Source organism: Nannobrachium achirus, assembly GCF_963921795.1.
Source record: "Nannobrachium achirus genome assembly, chromosome: 13".
NCBI classification, from domain to species: domain Eukaryota; kingdom Metazoa; phylum Chordata; class Actinopteri; order Myctophiformes; family Myctophidae; genus Nannobrachium; species Nannobrachium achirus.
Window position 1 is genome coordinate 6997533 of NC_137833.1, and position 24685 is coordinate 7022217.

At 41.6% G+C, this 24685-nt stretch overlaps 1 protein-coding gene across 2 annotated transcripts in view; it reads left to right on the top strand.

Moving 5' to 3' along the window:
* The first annotated feature begins 66 nt into the window (after positions 1–66).
* The window catches only part of LOC308297614 (uncharacterized protein), a 58315-nt gene continuing 33696 nt past the window's right edge, over positions 67–24685 (top strand). For both annotated transcript variants that reach the window (XM_080741123.1, XM_080741122.1), the window contains exons 1-5: positions 67–272; positions 19402–19481; positions 20629–20709; positions 20920–20979; positions 22071–22265. In XM_080741123.1, coding sequence (XP_080597249.1) covers positions 215–272; positions 19402–19481; positions 20629–20709; positions 20920–20979; positions 22071–22265 — 474 coding nt within the window. In that variant the 5' untranslated portion in view covers positions 67–214. The remainder of the gene's footprint in view (positions 273–19401; positions 19482–20628; positions 20710–20919; positions 20980–22070; positions 22266–24685) is intronic.

Sequence of the window (24685 nt, forward strand, 5' to 3'; positions counted from 1 at the left end):
GGCCATGGGACGGTAGAACAGAGCAGACAGTGGTAACGTCCGTGACGTCACTCAGGAGGAAGCGCAGCGTCCTAGTACATGCAGATCACATCCCGCAGATTCCAGCCGTTTTACTTTAGTCTAGTTTACATAATGTGTTAGATTAACGACAACAACCTTTACCAAACAACCGTCTAAAGTTTAGTTCAACCCTGGAGACAGCGATGCTGGATGGATGGTCGCTCTCATGAAGTTTACCAGAGACATCTGCCGGCTCCTGGGGCTGGGGAGCGGTGAGGAAAACACTAACTTTTAACTCAACACTTTTCACCAGGCAGTTACTGTTCCTAGTCCTACACAACTAGAGAAAAGAATACAAGTAGTTGTTTTGGAACGGTTAAAAGTTGTTCCAGTGTCACTGGTAACCGTTAAAACCCAGGCCTGTTCTTCTGTTGGAACGGTTTGGTTTCCAACGGTTCCGTTTGGTGAAGTTTTCACTTCATATTTTTCATGAAACAATGCGAATTCCGTTGAACTTTTTTTTTTTTTTTTTACATGGCTGTGAACTACAGAACTACACCCAGCTACAGTTGGACCTGTTGAACTAACACTGTAACCAAATGGACCCGTGGAAGTGGGTCCATTCGGTTACATTACACTGCCAGGCTCCATTTGGTTACATTTGTTGTTACACTCCCAGTCCCCACTAGGATTACATTGTAACCAGATGGACCCGTAATAAGTGTGTCCATTATGGTTACATTTGTTGTTACACCCCTACCAGGCAGGGTTACATTGTAACCAAATGGACCCGTAAGTGTGTACATTATGATTACATTAGACTGCCAGGGTCCATTTGGTTACATTTGTTGTTACACCCCCACCAGGGTTACATATTTGTAACCAAATGGACCCGTATAGTGTGTCCATTTGGATATATTACACTATCATCAGGATTACATTGTAACAAGTTAGACCAGTCAGACTGATTCCACAGTGATTTCAAGGGGATCAGTTTGATTCAGGCTACAACTACAATACAGCAGTGTTTCTCACACTTTTACAATTTCAAGGTCCCCCCTTCCCTTCCATTTGGTTCCATTTGTACTCTGTCAGAGTTACAGACTTGTATGGGTCAATTTAAAGTCCCTGAAATCCATTTTGAGAACCACTGCAATTTAAAGAGGCTTTAATGGGGTGAGAAAACATATGTTTACATTGCCAAAGCAAGTGTCAAAATATATAAAACGGTTGAAAATGGTGAACATAATACAGTTTGAGGGAGTTACAGCATTGTGTAAACAGACCCTAACCCTTTATATATACAGGGTATAAAGCTTTTGGAACAAATGGCAGCATTTTTTCCCCCCTTCTCTTAATAGCATTAAAAAGAAAACTAAAAAGAAACTCCGATTTAAAATGCATTTAAAGGTAGCAGCTCTGTTTCATACTGTATGTGCATGCAGTAGGTCTAGATGTCAGTCAATGGTTTGTAGTCCTTAGGGTGGTTGTAATCCAGTCTCTGGCCTTCTTTTAGCCCAGTGGTCCCTAGAACCACTATAATACATTATTAGGCCACATAGACCCTCCATTGGGTCAGATTGTTTACTTCTAAGACCCCAAAGGACAGTTTGATTGTCAGTTAAATACTCTTCAGTCATTTGGACCAGAATTCCTTTCCAGTCTTTGTAGAGATGACGTAAAAAAATAGACATTCTTGTATTTGTTCTTCAGTTGTGTTTACTTGTAGGCTTCATGTGATAACGGCGAAGATTAAAACTCAGTCTTTTAGCTGGGGACCCCCCCCCCCCTGCCTCAAGGACCCCCTGGGGGTCCCCAGAGACCAGACCCTACATTGAGAATCACTGGATTAAGTAAGGGTCCAACTCTTTTTTTTTTTACTTATAATTTTTATCCCACGATTTTGCAACCCATTTTCACCCAGTGCCAATTGCCTATGTAATCCTGGGCTCTGCTCTCCCTCTGCCGTGCCTGGGGAGACAACGGACTGACCTCATGCTTCCTTCAATGCATGAGGAGTCCAAGTTGTTTCTTTTCACCTGACAGGGGGGGATTTCCCCGGGATGGACGTAGCGCGTGGAAGGAACACGTTATTCCAACCAGTTCCTTTCCCCTCCATCAAGCGCCCCGGCTGGCCAGGGGGAGGCATTATTGAGACCAGGATTACTGCATGTTTTTGTGAGGGTATCTACCCTAGGAGACACGGGGAGAACATGCAAACTCCACACAGAAAGGCCAACTGAATGCCTATGAATGACTACTGTTTTGTTGAATTATCTCAGCCGGCCCGACAATAAGGATGTGGGAAATTGGCCAGGCTATTATTGAATGTTACTTTCATAACAACGTCTCCAATAGGTTGCAAGAGCAATTTCACACCAAACGTGTCGGGTTTATAAGCTGCAGTCTGTAGGTTTTATTGTGCGACCCGGGATATATATTTGTTTTAACCCTGGAGAGCAAACTTCTGCTTCTCTCCCAAGACTGAGGGAATCCCTCTTGTCCAGGAGAGATGTATATGGGCCCCAGGCAGAACTACTTACCAACCAGAAGGTGTACTACCCAAAGCCAGGGTCTAAATGTGTCCACTTTCACTGCAGATGTGCTACTTATGAGGGCATTAACGAAAAAGTCGACAAGTTGACTCAGTCGACTTCATTACACAAGTCGACTCCCACCAGAGAAAGTCGAAAGTCGAAGTTAAAAAAAAAGAAAAGAAAAAAAAAAAAACGTTCTATTGTGAAAATGGCAGATCTACATGCTCGTAGATCGTCTATTTTCACAATTTCTGCCTCTATCTATTTGACAATTTGGACAATGTTTAATTTACCCTTTTAAAGGTATTAAAAGTAGATAGATAGATACTGTAGATAGATAGATACCTTTATTATCCCAAGGGGGAAATTCAGTAGTCCAGTTGTAGCACAGCAGTATACAGTTATTTACAAAGTTACAGAGAAGTAGGAAAAGATAATAAGAGTAAAAAACAAGAGCAGTACAGTACCAAAAAGAGATGTGAAGATATCCTCTATACGCTTAAACTTTATGTTGGTTTGTTTACAGTTGAGTGAGAAAACAATATGTCACATTAAGTTAATCATCTGGGGACCCCCCAAAATAATTGGGGGGTCGACTCGTGTGTGATGTGATGACGTCATCAAACGAGAAAGTCGATTTCAACTCAACTTTTTACTGAGTCGAGTCGACTTGCAAAAATCACAAGTCGTTAATGCCCTCGTATATGGGCCCCAGGCAGAACTACTTAGCAACCAGAAGGTGTACTACCCAAAGACAGGGTCTAAATGTGTCCACTTCCACTGCAGTTGTGCTACTTATATTGTTTTAACATCTACCACAGTGGTTCTCAAACTTTTTCATGTCAAGGACCCCCAAATTGACACTTACTATCCCACAGACCCCCATTTGAAAAGATATGCCAGGGAGCCCCTTAATAAGAGATTGGTTTTACGGCTCTACCAGTGATTGCCAAACATTTTAATTTCAAGGACCCTCAGTTTGACATGCATTAGGCTACTATTAATGGCATTTCTATCTCTTGAGACCCCGATTTCTATTGTAAAATCAATGTTAATTTAACTCTGAGATCGTACAAATGGAACCAATTTGGTCATTTGTACACTCTCCGAGTTACATATCCCATAAGGGTCCATTTGGTTCCTAACTATCATTTAGCTGGGGACCCCCTGGAACTCCCTCAAGGACCCCTGGCTGGGGGTCCCCGGACCCCACTTTGAGAACCAATGCGCTACCGTACAGACTGGTTAAAATAACGTTGTATTTGTTTAAATCAGTTCTGGGTTTGCAGCTTTAAGTTAGTCATTATTTGTCACTAGGGGCCATAGGCTACGTACATACATAGCTTCATGGTCTCTGTGTGTTTACATCTGAAGGGATGGTGGAACAGGTTCATATTCTAATGACTCATTCTTAAAACCACTTGAATGACTGCGATTCATTCATGTGTTTGCATGTCTGTCTGTTCTGTTACCATTTGAATGTTTAAATATTTACAGGAAAGAGTGTTTCTAGCAGACTACTACTGACTGCAGTTCTTGTAGTTTTCTTTCTTCCAGACTATTAGACATAGTCTAGTACAGTGGTTCCCAAACTTTTTTGTCTCAGGGCACCCCATGAATATTTTTTTAATCCGAGGCACCCCTACATTATAATTTTCACTCCCAGCACCTTATACTTATAGCATATTGTCGTTTTCGGGTGGAAACCTTGTATGTCCAAAACCGTTCATTTTGTATTTATCATCTATAAAATGTACTAAACTAGTGAAAACAGCAGATCTACAAGCACACATCGCGAGGCGTTGTGTGCTTGTAGGTCGGCTGTTTTCACTAGTTTTGTGCGACAGTCTTGTATGATGATGAAGGCCGGGCAGGGCTTTGCTTTACCAAAAGACGTACACATTTGAAACTTGGAGATACGAGGTTTCTGCTCAACAGTGACAATACTTTAGTAATTATGTTGCGAGGAAAACGTTGAGATAATAGCCATTTTGATTAGAACTGACTGAAAATAACTTTGTACTTCAAGTTTAAAATGATTCTAAATATTTTTTCAAGTGTCCAAATAAATTCCAAATATTATCAAATTATCTCGCGGCACCCCTGGACCGGCATCACGGCACCCCAGGGTGCCCCGTCACCCACTTTGAAAACCCCTGGTCTAGTAGAGTAGACAAGGGGACAAGTTGGAGCATAATTTTCTCCTTCTTCTGTGGTTCCTTGACTTCCTTCCCGGCAGCTAGTAGAACTCCTTCCTCCTTCCCCAAAACTTTGATGTTTACAAGATACCGCTATGATTTCCTTGATGTCTGATGATGCCTTTGTAAAAGCCCCTTGGAGCATGCTCAGAATTCCACCTTGCATTTGCAACACTTTGTTTTTTTAAATGACCAGCTTTGATTTGTCAGTTAATAACCTGTAATGTGCACTAAAAGGTTGTTTGACTAGTCGTGCCTGAAAGCACCATCGTTTTTGCCTGTATGCCAAACACGATCACGTTTTGTTCGGACTTCGGACCACTGAATAATTTAGTTTGACTCGGCTGTGAGATTTATGACGTGTTTAATGTAGAAGTCTTCTCCTTGGAGGGGGACCATAGCAGACCAGGAGGTAACATTATGGGGTTCTGGTGGTGATACTGTCTGTGTATGTCGCTGTATTTTGCATTCCTGTGTGGAAAAAAAAAGGTTTCACCTTTCATCTCGGCACTAATTTAGCCATACTCCTGCAGGCCAGGGGAGTAAAGGAAGGGGACAAAGATTCTTTTGTCCACAGATCCATGGATTGTGTATTTGTTAAGAGGGCACATTCCATTGTGATGAAGATGTAAGAAAAGGCTGATTGCTTTCTGAAGCACTTGTGTGTGTGCCTCCGAGACATGTCAAGTAGTGGGCCAGGCCAGGCATGGACAGCTGGAATTCCTTTTCCCCCCGTCAATAAAGCTTGGAGACTGTCAGGGGTGTCGCATCAAATTCTGGGCCCTGGGTACGCATTAGTACACATTATTTTGTGCTTTAACTATTGAAAAATAGCAGATATACAAGCTCACAGCGTGGCACCGAGTGCCGCGCTGTGAGCTTGTAGATCTGCTATTTTTGAAAAATCAAGAGTCAAGGACCCCCAAAATGATATGTATTTGGCCATGGTCCCACATCTCAAAATATTTAGTTCCAGGGACCCCCCAGAAGCAAAGTTTGAGTTACATATGTTTGCTTAAAAAAATGCATATATTCAAAGATTTGCTCACATTTTCACGACTTTAAAAAAATAGCAGATCTACAAGCTCGCAGCGCGGCACTCGGTGCCGCGCTGTGAGCTTGTAGATCTGCTATTTTTCAATGGCTTAAGTGTATAAAATAATTAAGGCCCCTCCACCTTGGGCCCTATAGTAACTCAGTCCCACTCTCCCACCCCCTTGTGACACCCATGGAGACTGTTATCTCAGCGCCTTGGGGGGGGACCGCAGCCACTGTATTTACTCTAGTTCTACAGCTGTGTGTCTGTGGCCCCCCTGCTCCATAGGTGCAGGAAAGATAGGTAGAGCGCTGGGGGTGTGCGTTGCTGCCATGTTGGGTGGTGGTGTTGACGAGGGATCGACATATTATCGAAACGGGCGATAATCGAAGTCGATATTCATAACATTTATTAATATTGCAAAATATCGATATCGGAAAAAAAAGTTGAAACATTTTTCGATATATTTCTTTTATTATTTCTTTTTTGCATCTTGGTTACTGATTTTCACCGATTTCCTGCTGCGGAATACGTTTTTAACGCTATTCTAGTATGTGGCGACTAGATGTGAGCCTCTAGACATTTGGGATGGGAAAAATATATAAATTAATTAACCACTATTTCAAATTGGGGGATACGTTTTTTTATTTTTTTACTTAAAATGTATATCGGTTCATAATATCGGTTATCAGCCTCTTTGATCACAACTTATCGATATCGAACATGAAAATCCCATATCGGTCGACCCCTATTGTTGACTAATGACTTGGCCAGTGGTTCCCAAACTTTTCAGGTCAAGTCCCAAAAGAGAAATTAGACGTTTGCCCTGGGACCCCAAACTAGTGAAAACAGCAGATCTACAAGCTCACAACGCATCGCATTGTGAGCTTGTTGATTGGCTATTTTCACTACTTCTTTATTTATTGGAATTTCTTAGATTTTTCTTTTATTTATTAATGAAATTACTTAACTTTTCTTTTATTCGTGAAAATCGTAGCTTTTTAGAAAAATGGTTTGAAACGATCATAAAAAAAAAGGAAACAAAAGATTGAGGGACCCATAAAAATGTGTCCATGACCCACAATTGGGTCCCGACCCAGTGTTTTGGAACCAGTAAACTAGGCTTCACAATAATGACTAAAACATATTTTGCTTAACCATTTTCAAAATAGGCGTCCATTTCAAAAATGGACAAAACATATTCAATCTACAAGCTCACAGCACGATGCTTTGTGAGCTTGTAGAGCAGATGCCATGTAATGAATGCATGGCCTCTGATTTTGTGACTGATGGATGGGGAGATGAGTTGACTTATAGTTAAAGAAATGAAGGCAATCGCTGGCAAAATAATAACTACGTTTTACAATTACATTGTGAAGCATAAACCCAGGATTTTTGATTCACTTTTTGTATTGTACAGCCCTGTCGTTGACGACGGTGAAGATTTAAATTTTATTTGAATGAACAAGCCACATGGCCAATGTTTTGCTCATCCTTCTTAGTGTTTGTGGAGTACCGCTGTTTACTTTTGAGTCATTATTACAGCTTTTTTTTCTTTTCTTCTTCTCGTCAGTGACTGTATCTCTAGACCGAGGTGTGAGAATGGAACGGAAGTGGTTTTCACAGATAGGCCTACACATTGCGTCTGGGCCAGGAGAGAGCAGTGATTACTACTAGGGCTGTCACCATTATGACATTTTACATTCAATTGTGACTCAAATAATTGCGATCAACGATTTAATTGCGTTTTTGTCGCTGACAATTTCTCAAACTTTTTAACCCATTTAGAATGGGTACACATTATAGTGTATTATTATTTTATGCTTTAACTATTGAAAAATAGCAGATATACAAGCTCACAGCGCTGCGAGCTTGTAGATCTGCTATTTTTGAAAAATCGTAAAAATTAGAATTTTGAGTTTTTGACCCGATTCTATAAGTGTCTTTTGAATCCTTCTAAGATTTTTTGAAAAACCAATCAATCAGTAATCTGGCCAGCCATAGTCAAAGAAAAGGTCCTTTTCACTTAACTGGAGCTCAGTTAGTCTGTTCTTGAGAGACTACTATGTCAGTGGTTCTCAAACCTTTTCATGTGAAGGACCCCCAAAATGATATTTATTTGGCCACGGACCCCCATCTCAAAATAGTTAGTTCCAGGGACCCCCCAGAAGCAAAATTTTAGTTACAAACGTTCGCTTTGAAAATACATTTATTCAAAGATTTGCACACATTTTCACAAAATGCTGTGAGCTTGTATACCTGCTATTTTTCACTGTGTAAAGCATTCAATAATTCTAGGCCTTTAATGTCAAAGAACCCCCAAAATTATAGGTATTTGGCCGTGGACCCCATCTCAAAATATGTTGTTCCAGGGAGCCCCCAGAAAGCTGTTGGAATAATATGCTCGTCAGTGACTGTATCTTTAGACGGAGGTGAGAATGGAACGGAAGTGGCTTTCACAGATAGGCCTGCACATGGAGAGCAGTGATTATTACCCCATCATTGTCTTGTGAGATCATGAGTCATGGGCTGAGTACGAGATGTGTCACTTTGTCCTCATCAGGAACTCTCTGCTTAGCACAAAGAAACCTGACACTATTAGAATGCTTCCTGCTTGCACACAACAACCTTAATATAAAATTGATTTCCCGAGAGCGACCGTTTGGTTCCGTTTATATAAAATTCTGAGTTAAATGTGCGCTAAGGATTTTTACTTTGCAGTGTTTTATGATTGGGCTCCAGTGGTGTAAAGTAGCTAAGTACATTTACTTAAGTACTGTCTGTACTTGAGTACAATGTTGAGGTATTTGTACTTTACTGAGTATTTCCAATTTCCAATACTTTTACTTATACTCCCACCACTACATCTCAGAGGTAAATATTGTACTTTTACTCCACTACAATTATTTGACAACTTTAGTTACTTTGAAGAATTAGATTTTAATTACAAAACATACATTAATTAACCACTTGAACCCTATATACATTTTCAAAATGGCCATGCAATGCTTGTAGCAGATCTACAAGCTCGCAATGTGAGCTTGTAGATCTGCTATTTTCAAATATTTTTATTGCAGCCGCAGGTCGCAGTTAACTATGAAAACCGCCACATCTTGTCCGTGCATCTCTGTAGGTCACGCCTGACTCTGTGGTTCCCATGACACATCACTGTGACATCACAGGTCTATGGGTTTGTCGCTCTGACATCACTGTGATGTCAGGGGAACCACTCTTAACAGAATGGGTTTGCCGCTCTGACATCACGCTCTGGCTTCACTGTGATGGCACACTAACAGAATCCCTTTTATGCCCATATATGGAGTTCCCTGATGTCATCAATATTAAGCCCTTATCTAACAGGACTTCATATGGGAATGCACATATATAGAGGCCACATCGGCCACATACCACAGTAACAGAATCCATATGTGGCCAAGACAGCCCATATCTGTGTGGCTGGTTCTACAGACAGGGATCTCCATGTATGGGCATAAAAGGGTATGATGTCAGTGTCATAGACAACATAACGAATAACTGAGTAAGCATGTTTGGGCTCTCACAGTATATCTCCATAAGTACATTGTCTCCATATATGGGTACCAGGGGTCTCCATATATGGGTAACTGGTACGATATACATCACTGGCCAGATGGCAAAGAAATGGCGCGACCTGAGGGGTCTTACTAGTACTATTTATTGTGAAACAATGTCATTCTGCATAATGAGTGCTTTCTACTTTGGTACTTTAAGTACATTTTGGATACCAATACTTTTGTAGTTTTACTCAAGTACATTTTGAATTCCAGACTTTGACTTTTTAGGCTGCACCCACACCAAAGTACCCATGAGAGTGGGTTCCCCATTCCGCCAATGCGTTTCAATGAGAATGGAGCATTTTTTTGCAGAAATCCTCTACTGGCATAATATGAAACCGCTCCATTCTCATTGAAATGAATTGGTGGAATGTGGAACCCACCCTCATGGGTACTTTGGTGTGGGCGCAGCCTAACAGAATATTTCTACATTGGTAATGATACCTTTACTTAAAGAGGTGGTGCCATAGTTTTGTACTTTTTTCTGGTTTTCATGTGTCTAGGAGGTTGACAGTACTTCATTAGACCCCCTGGTGTGGTTGTTATGAGCAATTATGCATTTCTCTTTTTATTTGGGTTTTTAGCTGGAGGATGCCACCTGCTGGGTCAGACGTGCCGTTCCAAAAACACCCATACTTATTACATCATAAAATCAACCCCTCCCCTAATTACCATTCACCCAACACACGTGGGTGTGGCTAACTTCAGCTGGGTCACCACCCACCATGACAACCACGCATACCAATGAACTGGTGGGTGTGGCCACATAAAAACATAATTTTAACTCTTTCTGTACACTTTTTTGGAAAAATTCTTCCTCCTAGTATAATCATAATAGTAGATAATCATGTTTTATAGAGAGGAAAATCATGGCACCTGCACTTTAAGTAAGAAATGTGATTACTTTTTCCACCCCATCCCACGAGGGAGCTTAAGTCAACTGCAGTGTTCTGGTTGGGTTTCCCAGCTACAAACACACCCTCCCTCCCTCCCTCCCTCCCTCCCAGCCCAGTCCAGTCCAGGCAGAGAATGCTGATAGATTTTTATGTCCATATTCAGCCGTTTGAAATAGCTGGGTGTTACATGCCCCGGTCTAGGGGGTAAGGATATGTAACATAAATAAGGCAAATGGTAGGTGAAAGAAGTATTTTTATTAAGCTTCTGTTTGTGGTAGTGGTTGTTTTTAAGAAAAGTATTTACAACATATTTACAAACAATTAAATAAATGAGTTTACACAAATAAGGGAACACTTTAACAATAATGAAATATAACCACCATGCAAATCAGAGAAACAATCAAAAATAACTAAACCCTAATCTTGTATCTTAAACACTAAATAACTAAACTAAACCAAATCAAAATCACAATAATTATTCTAAACTAACATGACTACTCTAATCTAAACTATCAAAAGATGGTGTTTACAAAAAGCTGGCGCTGGTAATTATAGTACTGAAGAACAGGTACTAGTACTGAAGAACTAGGTTGTTTCCACAACCTAGTTGTGGAAACAAACAACAGTAAATCTAAAGTTCCCAAATATGCTGAGCTCAAACTCACAAAGTCATGATTCAAGATTTAGCAGGGTTCAACAACCAAAGTCAAGGCAGAGGGAGGCTAAACGTTTAGCTCCCAACAGCCAGCTAGAACAAGCAAGTGACATTATGCAGGTGGACAGCATGTTTCCCCATGGGCAGGGAGAAACAGACTGACAAGGAGCTCAGGTGTGGCAGGTCTTTTATATGGGAGTCCATCTTGTGATTGGTTCGGGCTGGAGGAGGGCGTAGCTCTTCATCCAGGTAGGTCTCCTCCCACTCCACACAGGACCTGAACTGACACTAGAGTGAGTATAGGCTACACAAGCCTGCAATATTGGGAATATACTAAATAGAACTATAAGATAAAGACAAATATAATAGAACCAGAATCATCAAAATTACAGGGATGTAACACTGGGAAAAGACAGTGTGTTCTGATATAGCCTGTAGTCCAGATCTGAGAGAGTCAGACTGCAACGTCAGTGCCATTATAAACAGTAAATTGGTAATATTTCCTGTCTGCATTTCTTTTAAACCCGTTTGAAGTTTGTCAGCTGCTCATAGATGTACAAGCTAGGCCTGAAGAATAACTTTTTTTTTCTAGCTTTACTGTAAATCACTTCCTTCAGATGACAGTACAGTTTTATTTAAAGTTTATTGTTCATGTAGAACAGGGGTTCCCAAACTTTTTAGTCTCAGGGCACCCCATAAATATTGTTTTAATTCAAGGCACCCTTACAATGCTTACATTATAATTTTCACTCCCAGCACCTTATACAGTATTTATAGCATATCGTCGTTGTCAGGTGGAAACCTTGTATGTCCAAAACCGTTCGTTTTGTATTTATCATCTATAAAATGTACTAAACTAGTGAAAACAGAGGCGTTGTGTGCTTGTAGATCTGCTGTTTTCACTAGTTTTGTGCGAGAGTCTAGTATGATGAAGCAGGGCTTTCTGCCCGACAGTGACGATATTTTAGTGATTGTGTTGCGAGAAAAACGGTGAGATAATAGCCATTTTGGTTAGAACTGACTGAAAATAACTTTGTACTTCAAGTTTAAAATGAAACTAAATATTTTTTCAAGTGTCCAAATAAATTCCAACTATTATCAAATTATCTCGCGGCACCCCTGGACTGCCGTCGCGGCAACCCAGGGTGCCCCGTCACCCACCTTGAAAACCCCTGGTCTACTCTACAAACCACGTTGCCGCGCCGCGTCGTGAGCTTGTAGATCGGCTATTTCCGCCGTTTGAAATAGCTGAGAAAAGACAGTGTGTTCTGATATAGCCTGTAGTCCAGATCTGAGAGAGTCAGACTGCAACGTCAGGTCTACGGCTGTGGAAAAAACAGCACAGTAAACATCCCTTTTCTTTTCATCAACATGTCATCAACATGGATCTTCCCATATTCCCTCCTGATTGGCTACCATTGCCTTCTAAAGTTTGTCTATGACCTGACGGTCGCTTATCTACCGATATCTACTGTTTTTGTTTTACCCAAAGTGGGTGCCTTGATGCCAGTCCAGGGGTGCCGCAGAATACTTTGATAACATTTGGAATTCATCAATATCACTTCAATATGCTTTGCACTGTACTTGATGAGTTCTTTTTCTATACCTACAACCAACTCTCTCCACCAAAAACGGCAGATCTAGAAGCTCACAACGCTTGTAGCTATTTTTGGTTAAACGTCAAGTATAACAGACAGTACTGACATACTGTATCTTAGGGAGAAAGATTCACATATTTACGTAGTGTAATATGATATAAGATTCTAAAAAAAATAACAGTAATTCAGGGGTGCCGTGGATGAAAAGGTTATTTACAGGGCAGTGTAGTTTTTGACAGTAAATTTTGATTTAGTTTTAGTCATAGTCTTTTGAATAAAATGTCTTTTAGTTTTAGTCATAATGAAATGAAAAAAAAAAAAACATCACGAGGATGCAACTGGGACATATCATCAGTGATGTAGCCTGGGGTCGACGGGTGTTTCGGGTCTCGCAACATCATACACCCTCGCCCAGGTGACCCAGCCGGGGTTGATCAAGTCCCGACTTACGTCCCAGTAGCTATCCACGATCAGTCCTATTAGGGAAAGACCAGGGTCACTCAATGTGCTGCACCGGAACTACTCTGCCGGAATTGGGGGCAGCGCCACTCTGGTGCATGGAAGAACTAGGCTCTATGGGTTGACTCCTGGCCGGGCTCCTCCTACGTCTCACCAGGTCCTCTCCTGCTCTCACCAGGTTCAGAACCTGTGCGTTGCACCAGACTCCCGATCCAAACATTCCATTCAGCTGCTGCAGGTGGTTGGGCCGCAAGGGTTGGCCAGTGGTAGTACTGCAAGCTCCACTTTAGTCACCTGAAAAGTTTTAGTTTTAGTCTAATTTTAGTCGACTAAATAACATACGTTTTTTGGGCGACTAAATCTACAGTTGATATAGTCAACTAAAATGTATTTTGGCAGGCCTTGATGGCATCGTAATGACTGATTTTACACTTGGTTGGTTGGTTGAGAGCAACCAAACATAAAATGACTCTTATCCACTAGTCCCCTCCCTAACGTTTTAGTCTAGTTTATATTTTGTTGACGAAATTGTCAATATATTTAGTCTTAGTTTTAGTCATCACAGCTTAGTTTTTATTTAGTTTTTGTCAGTGAAAAAAAAACACAATCGACAAATATTTTTCGTCATAGTTTTAGTCGACGAAATCAACACTTTTACAGGGATGACCTGAGTCAAAACAGTTTGAAAACCCTTGGCACAGAGTTGGAGTTGCTGTGACTCAACTCAAGTAGTTTGTGTTCTGTGTGCATTCTGTGTGCTTCAGATGGAGCGTTAGCAGGGAACATTACATCATCCTTTCCTGGCTGGCCACACCCTGCTACGGATCATTTAGATTGGACCATTTTTAGTCTAAACTATTAAGAGGTTTATGACTGTCTGTTATTCCAGAGGGGTTCTCAACCTTTTCTGGCCGTGACCCCCAAAATAATCTTATTTTAACTGGGGACCCCCCCCCCCCCCCCCCCCCCACCCACCCACCCTGACGAGCACTAAGAGTTGAGGCATTACATTTTGTATAACACGGTTCTATTGTGAAAATAGCAGAGGCGTTGTGAGCATGTAGATCTGCTATTTTCACAATTTCTGCCTCTAATATTTGACAATGTGGCCAATGTTTCATTTGTCATTTTGGAGGGTATTAATACGTCCTTAAATTGTCACTTTAGAAATGTGCAGATACCCTCTATATACACTTAAATGTTATGTTGGTTTGTTTACTGTTGATTAAGTTAATCTTCTGGGGACCCCCCAAAATTATTTTGGGGACCCCGCCTTAGTTGACCAGGGTACTCCAGGGTTATACAAGTTGTCTACTCCTTTATCGCCTCTACAAACCTCTTTGCCGCGCCGCGTCGTGAGCTTGTAGATCGTCTATTTTCGGCAAATGTTCACCCCAGAATAGGTACGCTAGTAGTTAATAATGTAATGAAATACTTAAGCCTACGTAAATACAACACAATTGCCACAGAATTAAGTCTTTCCGAGGTTGCTGGTCTGAGCGTAGGGCAGGCTACATAGTACATACTGTATGTTCACGTCAAGGACAGGAGCTGTGTGTTGAATAGAACAGCCAGTTCTTAAGCCGTAGCCTACTTCACGCTGCCTCTCTTTTGTAGGGTAGATACGTTCCTTTGTGATGCCCTGGTTCACCTGGCCACCAGTGAAAGGTTTTGCGTTATAGGTAGAGGCAGAAGAGGAGTTGCCTGCCCTGCTCTGTCGCGGATCACATGTACATATCACATCTCATTCTACACTCTGCTTTCCTTTCCCATCACAGGAACCAGGCTGTAATCTGTTCCTCTTAAACCACTGGAACCCAAGGCTGCATCCCCTGTTCTGGGGGCTAACTAACAGCAGATCTATAAGCTCACACCGTGTTATGATCAGGGGTCATCATCAATATGTCCGCTCATAGACAAATGTGTCCGTGTAGGGCTGTCACGATTATGCCATTTCACATGACGATTAATTGTCTCTAAAATAATTGCGATTAACAATGTTTTCTTGTGTTTTTGTCATGGACATTGGACAATTACATTTATGCTTTTAGGCTTTGAAGTTGCACATGGCAGATATGACCTAAAATAAACACATTATACTTTAAAAAGAACATGTGCAGTTAATTCAATTCGAAAATACTGCGCTGCAGTAGATAAATTAAAAATTTGCTTTCAACGAGTCTCAAACAGTACCTACCGCAGTAATGGAGCCATGTATGAGAACGCACGCACGTTCACATACTGTACAGTCACCGCTGGAAACCTAGGTGTTTAAGTATCCATATGAATAGGGTACTTGGGCATGTGAATCTAGGGGGGGGGGGGGGTGTGCTCACACCACTCACTGGTAAACCTGGTAAACTTGTTATGCAAACAGCCATTTGATTAGATAGGATATGGTGCGTCGTCACTCGTCAAATCTATGGGGGGCGCGTTCTAGCATGCGCAAGCACTGGTCCATACCGTCCGTGCACGTGCATGTGGGACATTTCGGGCCTGACACCGTGGTTGGTATGTCCAGCGACCAAAGCACTACTGGTCCATTTGGTTCCATTTGAATATTCTCAGGGATACAGACCTGTTATGGCCATTCAGGTCTAACCTTTGATGTGTTTCTGGTAAGGCTGTCATAATTATTACATAACCGTCTAATCGTGATTTTTTTTTTTATAATCGTGATTTTTTTTAAATAATCGTGATTATTTTTCAAAATCTTCATAATCGTTTCCATGTTGAAAAATGTTCATATATTTAAAAAAAAAAGTCCAAAATAGTGGAAATAGCAGATCTACAAGCTTGTAGATCGGCTATTTCCACTATCAATGTTGTTTTTTAAGTATAAAGTTGTCAAATATGTCAGTAATTTCTTTGTATATTTAGTTTATGTGTCATATCTGCCATGTACAACTTCAAAGCCTAAAAGCCAAACAAAAATGTAATTGTCAACGACAAAAACACAATTAAATTGTTAATCGCAATTATTTGAGAGAAAATTAATCGTCATGTAAAATGTCATATCGTGACAGCCCTATTCTCAGGGTTACAGACCTGTTATGGCCATTCAGGTCTAACCTTTGATGTGTTTCTGGTAATATTATTGTCCTCTCATTTTGCATGTCCGTGTCAAAGATTGAATTTTGTCCACCACAAGCCAGCATGGTGATGGATGACCCAGCCGTGGTTATGATGTGTTTGTAAGCTTCTTCTAACTGTAAGTCAAATTAGTCAAAGCATAGATCTGGCTGCTTGGCAGAGATAGACATTTTTCGTGAAATACAACGGAAAGGACGAACGGACGATGCCAGCTTCCGTTCGTGGTATTTACTATTCAGGAGGTGTATTTACAGACCAAGTAGCATTCGAAGGTTGTGGTATTGTTGTCTGGTTAGAGAAACTAACCCCTGGAGGACTCTGGTCAACTAAGTATAGGGTTGAAGACTTAAACCCCATCACCCCCGTATACTTAGCATTCTTAGACACTTGATGCCATCAGCCTTTAAGTGGTTAAGGATGCATTCTTCTTAGCTACTTCATGCCATAAACCTTTTAGTGGTTGAGGATGCTAGGATTAGGATACAGCATTCCAGATGTATTGGTCAAGCTGTGCATTTCTCATTTGCTTTCTTTCTTTACCAGATTTACAAGAACATTGTCCATTTAATGAACCCACTATAATGACCAAAACCATGATCACAAATATTCTTTGCTTAACACTGTAACCATGTTTATTGTTTGTAATTATTGATCGTGATTATTTGAGCGATTTTATTTTTTAAATAATTTTATTAAAAGTATTTGTCACTCACTATGTTAACAGTTTGCCAGCCGAAATAGAATGGTTGTTGGTAGATTAGCCGTGAAATTTCTATTATTATATTAAGATCTGAACCGCATTCATTTTACCAGACATCCAGCGCTATATCACGTGGTCTTCATCCCCCATTATCATACCGCGATCCCCCGTTGTTTTACTCACCACAGTTCCCTGTGAAATTCTCAATCTGCATTGGCTTAGAGTGGGGGATTCGGCCGACGCATCGTGTCCCCGTGCGTTTCGCGTGTGCGATCCGTTCACGTAAATGTCGCCTCAAATAATCCATGTGTGACTCAAGAGTAGAAATAAAAAGTTTCGCTCGCATAGCCCGCAGCACTGCTGCTGTAGAAGCACTGGTGTATAAACAGTTAACGGACGACAGCAAGGAAGCTTAAAGAAGGAATGGAACTGACGTCACTTCTGCTTCATGTCAAAGCAGCCATGAGCTATCGATGGACGAGCGGTGACTAGGGAAGGTTAGACGATCGCCGATTTTCGGATAAAAATCATTTATTTCGGTTTTAATGACCCAGTACGGTAAAAGACGGCGCGGCTGAGACACCCTTGCTCAGATGTCCGGTATATTCCGGTTTTAATATTAAGGGGCTCCCCGTGGCTTGGAAAGGGTTAATCAGTGCCACATGTCTGCTCATATGGTATTTGTAATGTTCTCGTTGTGGTTGTTTTATTGTGTCTCTGTGCGCCTCAGTAAAACCCCCATGGGGAGATGATGGGTTGTACAACGTTCTGGTCAATAACCATGGGGAGATGATGGGTTGTACAACGTTCTGGTCAATAACCATGGGGAGATGATGGGTTGTACAACGTTCTGGTCAATAACCCTTCTGTAAGCCTCAGTAAAACCCCCATGGGGAGATGATGGGTTGTACAACGTTCTGGTCAATAACCATGGGGAGATGATGGGTTGTACAACGTTCTGGTCAATAACCATGGGGAGATGATGGGTTGTACAACGTTCTGGTCAATAACCCTTCTGTAAGCCTCAGTAAAACCCCCATGGGGAGATGATGGGTTGTACAACGTTCTGGTCAATAACCCTTCTGTAAGCCTCAGTAAAACCCCCATGGGGAGATGATGGGTTGTACAACGTTCTGGTCAATAACCCTTCTGTAAGCCTCAGTAAAACCCCCATGGGGAGATGATGGGTTGTACAACGTTCTGGTCAATAACCCTTCTGTAAGCCTCAGTAAAACCCCCATGGGGAGATGATGGGTTGTACAACGTTCTGGTCAATAACCCTTCTGTAAGCCTCAGTAAAACCCCCATGGGGAGATGATGGGTTGTACAACGTTCTGGTCAATAACCCTTCTGTAAGCCTCAGTAAAACCCCCATGGGGAGATGATGGGTTGTACAACGTTCTGGTCAATAACCCTTCTGTAAGCCTCAGTAAAACCCCCATGGGGAGATGATGGGTTGTACAACGTTCTGGTCAATAACCCTTCTGTAAGCCTCAGTAAAACCCCCATGGGGAGATGATGGGTTGTACAACGTTCTGGTCAGTAAAACCCCCATGGGGAGAGGATGGGTTGTACAACGTTCTGGTCAATAATAACCCTTGTGTAATGGTGAGGAGACGGCAGAGCAAATTAAACATTTGAATGAATTTGCCAATTAAACTGAGGCCATAACATTGCAGAAAGTCTAGTTCAAATAATGTGCAAATATGTATTGCTTTAAAATAACGGTTCTGCTGTTCGAGTTTTAGTTATACTTTGTTTTAACAATTTACAGATCAGCAGGTTCACAGACAGTTTGTCAATGTTTTATCATTAAACATACCTGTTTACACTGTACTGCATGTAGTACCCCTACACCCCCTCATTTAAACATGTAGTACCCCTACACCCCCTCATTTAAACATGTAGTACCCCTACTGTGCTAGAAGAGCCTCAGTAGTCCTTGACAGCGTTCCAGGGTCCCCGGCTCTAGAGTGGACACATTGAACCAGTGGACACATTGAACCAGCTCTAGAGTGGACACATTGAACCAGCTCTAGAGTGGACACATTGAACCAGTGGACACATTGAACCAGCTCTAGAGTGGACACATTGAACCAGCTCTAGAGTGGACACATTGAACCAGCTCTAGAGTGGACACAGTGAACCAGCTCTAGAGTGGACACATTGAACCAGCTCTAGAGTGGACACATTGAACCAGCTCTAGAGTGGACACAGTGAACCAGCTCTAGAGTGGACACATTGAACCAGCTCTAGAGTGGACACATTGAACCAGCTCTAGAGTGGACACATTGAACCAGCTCTAGAGTGGACACAGTGAACCAGCTCTAGAGTGGACACATTGAACCAGCTCTAGAGTGGACACATTGAACCAGCTCTAGAGTGGACACATTGAACCAGCTCTAGAGTGGACACAGTGAACCAGCTCTAGAGTGGACACATTGAACCAGCTCTAGAGTGGACACAGTGAACCAGCTCTAGAGTGGACACATTGAACCAGCTCTAGAGTGGACACAGTGAACCAGCTCTAGAGTGGACACATTGAACCAGCTCTAGAGTGGACACAGTGAACCAAACCAGTGGTCCATTTGGTTCCATGTTGTGCTCTGTCTCACACAGTGTGTTTTCTCCCCCAGGCCCCCCCGTCCAGCAGCAGCAGGAGATGGACTGCAGCGCTGCTACCCATGAAGCCGTACACGATGCCACTCTGTCACAGGTTGGTACACACTACACTACCCATGATGCCACTCTGTCACAGGTTGGTACACACTACACTACCCATGATGCCACTCTGTCACAGGTTGGTACACACTACACTACCCATGATGCCACTCTGTCACAGGTTGGTACACACTACACTACCCATGATTCCACTGTGTCCCAGGTTGGTACACACTCACTACTAAACTCAGCACAAAAAGAAAGGAAACATATTAATGATTAATTATATTTCCCCTTTAATAATACCAATTTGTATTGTGTTTTATATTATGTTTATCGTTGATTTGTCACCTTTACAACGAGGTACAGCTTGTAAGCATCGGGCATTCGAGGCATGAGCTACACAGCCAAAAGTGTGGGTAGCGCCAACCCAAAATTTGCCAACATTTTGGTCCATTATATTTTCCCTTTAATTATGCCAAATGTTATTGTGTTTGATATCATTGTTATTGCTGATTTGTCACGTTTACAACGAGGTACAGCTTGTAAGGATCGGGCATTTGTGGAATGAGCTACACAGCCAAACGTGTGGGTAGCGCCCCTCCAAAAATGGCCTGGCAGGCCTGCCATTACTGTTCTTTTGGTGTTCACCTTTGTTGCTTGGTGCATTGAATGATTACACTCTCCCACAGTAATGAGGAAAGAAATAAACAACACATATTGGCCATTTTTACACTTTGTTAATGTTAAGCTCAGTGTCAGGGAAGCCCAAAACGAGAGTAAATGCCAGCAGAACAGTGTATTGCAAGCCATTTTGGCAAAATTCTGGTCGGCGCTACCCACACGTTTGGCTGTGTAGCTCATCCCTCGAATGCCCGATGCTTACAAGCTGTACCTCGTTGTAAAGGTAACGAATCAACGATAGAAATGATATAAAACACAATACAATTGGTATTATTAAAGAGGAGATAATTAATTATTAATATGTTTCCTTTCTTTTTGTGCCGAGTTTATATGAATGAATTACACTACACTACCCATGATGCCACTCTGTCACAGGTTGGTACACACTCACTACTATATGAGTGAATTACACTAACCATATTAGTGTAGTAGGACATGTCAATATTACATTGAGAATGTACATTATACAAATGTAAAACATTGTGTGTGTGTTTGTGTGTGTGTGTGTGCGTGTGCAGGACACACTGAATGGGGAGGAGGGTCTGACTGAGGAGGAGAAAGTGAAACGGCGAGCAGAGCGGCGCAGAGCCAAGAGAAAGGTACACACACACACACACACACACACACACGCACACGCACACGCACACGCGCGCGCGCGCGCGCGCGCGCGCGCGCACACACACACACACATGACTTTTGCAGACTTCATAATTTCATTGAATTTCAATTAGCATACAGGCAATGGAGTTCAGAGGTAAAGAATAGAATGTGTGTGAAATACTAATATATTGTTATATGATGTTTTTCAGCGGCGCCGGGCGCGTAAGAAGAAGCAGGAGCAGGTGAAACAGAGTTGGAACGCTGATCAGGTAATTCAATAATCACAGAACATCATATCTGCATGTCTGTCTGTCCATCCATAATTCCATATACGTACAGGATATGTGCGTAAAAACACATTTTGGGTCATTGAAAATATCCTTGTTTTCAAAGCGTTTCTTTTAGCAGCGTCACAGAACAATGATGAGATAAAATCATGTCCTTGTGGCTTTCTTCCCCTTTTAAACTCAAAAAGCCCAGCTGTCAAATGAAGGAAGTTCACAGAAAGACTGTGAGAGATGTGCTTAACCCTGACATAATTCACGTTTCCCTATTTTAATGAATTAAAGCTTATTTTAGACATTCTGTGTGGTAGACTCTACCAGACAGACTCGCTAAAATAAGGGATATTCCTCTTTCAAAAAAAACTTTTGGTCAGTTTATCGTCTACTCAGGCTTTTGGACAGATTTTAATTTGCTTGATTCAATATTTAGATATTTGATATTCATTTTATCAGACACTCCCCATCCAGGGCCCATTCCTATCCAAACCCATTGTAACTTCAAACTCCATGTTAACCATGATAGGTTCATCAAAAACACCCCTCTTTTATTCGGGGACTCTGATACTTCGCTCCTAATACGTGAGCTGGCCGTGCTTTTTCGATAACGTTTCATTTAAAAAAAAGGAAATGGAAAGAATTTTATACACTAAAAAAGAAAAAGGTTATCGAAAAAAGTTCACATATTAGGAGGGTAGTATGATTCACCAGAAAAAAAAACTTTCCTTGGGCTAAAAGCGGCCCCCACAAAACTATGGTATATAGTGATGAGTCATCACTTTTCACAGTTGTGTGGGGGCCGTTTTTAGAATCATGAAAAACCCCTAGTTTGACCCCTCACATGCTACCTATAGCAGATTTATTTTTTGTATTATTTTCCTGTATAGTAAAGTCAATTGTTCCCCAACTTTGATTGGCTCCCACTAAGTTTCCCAAGGGAGTTGGGTTGGAACACATTCAGAGGTGATAGTAGACACCTTTTATGAACACATTTGTGAAGAAAGACATTTAGTCCTCAGATTGGTCATAGATTGGGCTAACCTTCTCTAACTATCTCTTTACACTGGCCTGCACGCCAGGAGGAAGACGACGACGACGACAGTGATGACGATGAAGATGGCGGTGGCGACTCTGACTCCGACTCGGAGGCGGAGTCGGCCAAAGAGGTCCAGAAGGTTGAGCGCCCGGCCATGAAGTTCGTCCCTGCTCCTGCCATAGCTCCTCCAGCCACCAGGGGGCCCCAGAAGAGCCAAGCCAGACGACCCGCTGAAGAGGTGTGTATATGCCCGTCCTCTTTAACACACTGAGTGCCTTTGATTAAACAATGATTTAATCGCTGAGTGCCACGCTATTTTTTTCCCCTTATTTTGGAGGATCAGAGTAAAAGTAATCTGAGTAAATGTATTTCCGGAATTTCCGAGCGATATTATTTTCTTTCACTCAGAAACAGATAAATGACAACCGCGGCCGGTCATCAGTGCTTTTGTAATGGCCGCTAGAGAAGGGCTCGTTTTAAACATGAACGTGATCTGTAGTTACATTACGCGATAAATCCACTTTTGTGAGTCTCATAACAATGGCATGTATTGGAAAAACGGATTTCCTGATCACGTTATCTCCCGTTGCATTCTGGGAATTGGAGTGTTTCTCTTCAGCCATGGCTGCCCCATGACAAGTAAATTACAGTTTTAAAGGGGAATACCTCTCATTTTCAACATTGAACCATGTCATAATACACCTAGCTTGGCTATTCTTTGACACAGAAGGGCGGGGATACACATGCCGGGGAATCGATCTCTGTGCCCGCCTAACAAGATATCTGAACGGCTACATATATTTTATACGCGCAAAATTACAATTAAAATGACGCAACGGGCACAAGATGTGTCTATGATGAAACAGGGTGGTTATCCCTTTGTCATCCTAGGATGCCTTGACGGCTGGGTGCCACGGCATTGGTCCCAAACCTCTTTGTTCTGACAGCCCATTAGTCCCAATCTGTTAAGAATACTATGTCTACTCTAACCCCTAACCCTAATCTCAGTAACCCTAACTAAATTGGGACTAATGAGATGTAGGAATAATGAACCTTCGGACTTATGGGCAGTCCCCGACGGCTGTGGCTTGTGATTGGCTGGACCACACTCGGGGCTTTTCCCACCTTACAGCTGTTGTGTGGAAGTGAAACTGGAGAATGGATTGTTGTGGTCATGTGTCCCTGTGAACGAAGTAAATGAATTGAGTACAGAAGGACTCCAATGTAAACAAGCCATTGTGCTTTCTCTGGTTTAAATCCCATTAATAGACCTTGAATCTGTACTGTCTTGTGCTGTGCTTTACCTATGCAAACTGCTAATACAGTATTCAATCAATCAATCAATCAATCACATATGGAAGGTGTGCTCTTTGGGCCTGCCCTCTAAGCTGCCTCATTCACTAGAAACTGTGTTACTTGAATATAAAGTTAAATTTGTTCGAGCGTTTTCAACCAATTGATTTCTATCCATCTACAACATACATGGGCAACTGACGGCCCGGGGGCCACATGCGGCCCTCACCTTCACTTAATGCGGCCCACAGGTTAATACCTGAATACTGATATATTATTGATTTCAGCTGTTACAATTCCTAACATGACCTGCTTTAATTCTGTCAGTTTATATTAGTAGCTTAGTCACTAGTATAGCAGTATTAAAATGTATTTTTTTATGTCCCATGTATTTGTATTTAGGTTCATAAAGTTAAAGGAGCTATAGTCAACTTTTTCTTGAAAAACGGATGCTAAAATAAAAATAATGTTTCGAAAATATTTTATAAAGAATAAGCTTCATATGTGTTTCTATTCAAAAATGACCACAAAAAGCGTAAAATAATGATAAAATAATAATTTTGGCCATTGTCAGACCGACACTTTGTTTACATTCTAGTCTATAGACTAGGATGTAAACAAAGTGTCGGCCCTACAATGAAAAAGTTGACTATAGCTCCTTTAACATGAGTATAACTAAATGCGTTTGAAATTAAATCAAAATGTTACATTTCAGGATTCCAATTAAAAAATAACAAAAAATTGTTCCAGGATTCCAATTAGTTTTGAGCTTGTAGATCTGCTATTTTTGCTTCTTTTGTATGAGATACTAGAATGACAAAGTTGGACGTAGCAATATGCAATGTGGCCCTCTGGAGTGAAGGTGGAAATATAGTGGCCCTCGCCATCATCAAAGTTGCCCACCCCTGATCTACAAGTACTTCAGTATGTCTTGTGAAATGTGATATGTAACCTTATACCATTATAAACTAGGCTACTATAAGTCACACTGTCTCAGCAGGAAGTGAGATCCACCATTCTAGTGAATGAGGCAGCCTAGAGGGCACCTTCCGCATGTCACATGATCACATGACCACAACAATCCAAACAGAAGGGGTTTTCTCTTTTCCACACAACAGCTCTAAATGGTTCAATGTTGCAAATGAGTGGTATTCCCCTTTAATCACTTCAGTTCTCAACCTTTTCAGGCTGTGACCCCCAAAATATTTTAACTGGGGACCCCATCCACCTTGACGAGCACTAAGAGTTGAGGCATTACATTTTGTTTCCACCGGTTTCCACGAGAATCTACTGTAGCATTATCTGTAGGACACTTCCGGTTAACAGCAGACCTACAAGCTCACGTCCCGTCGCAGATGCAACCGT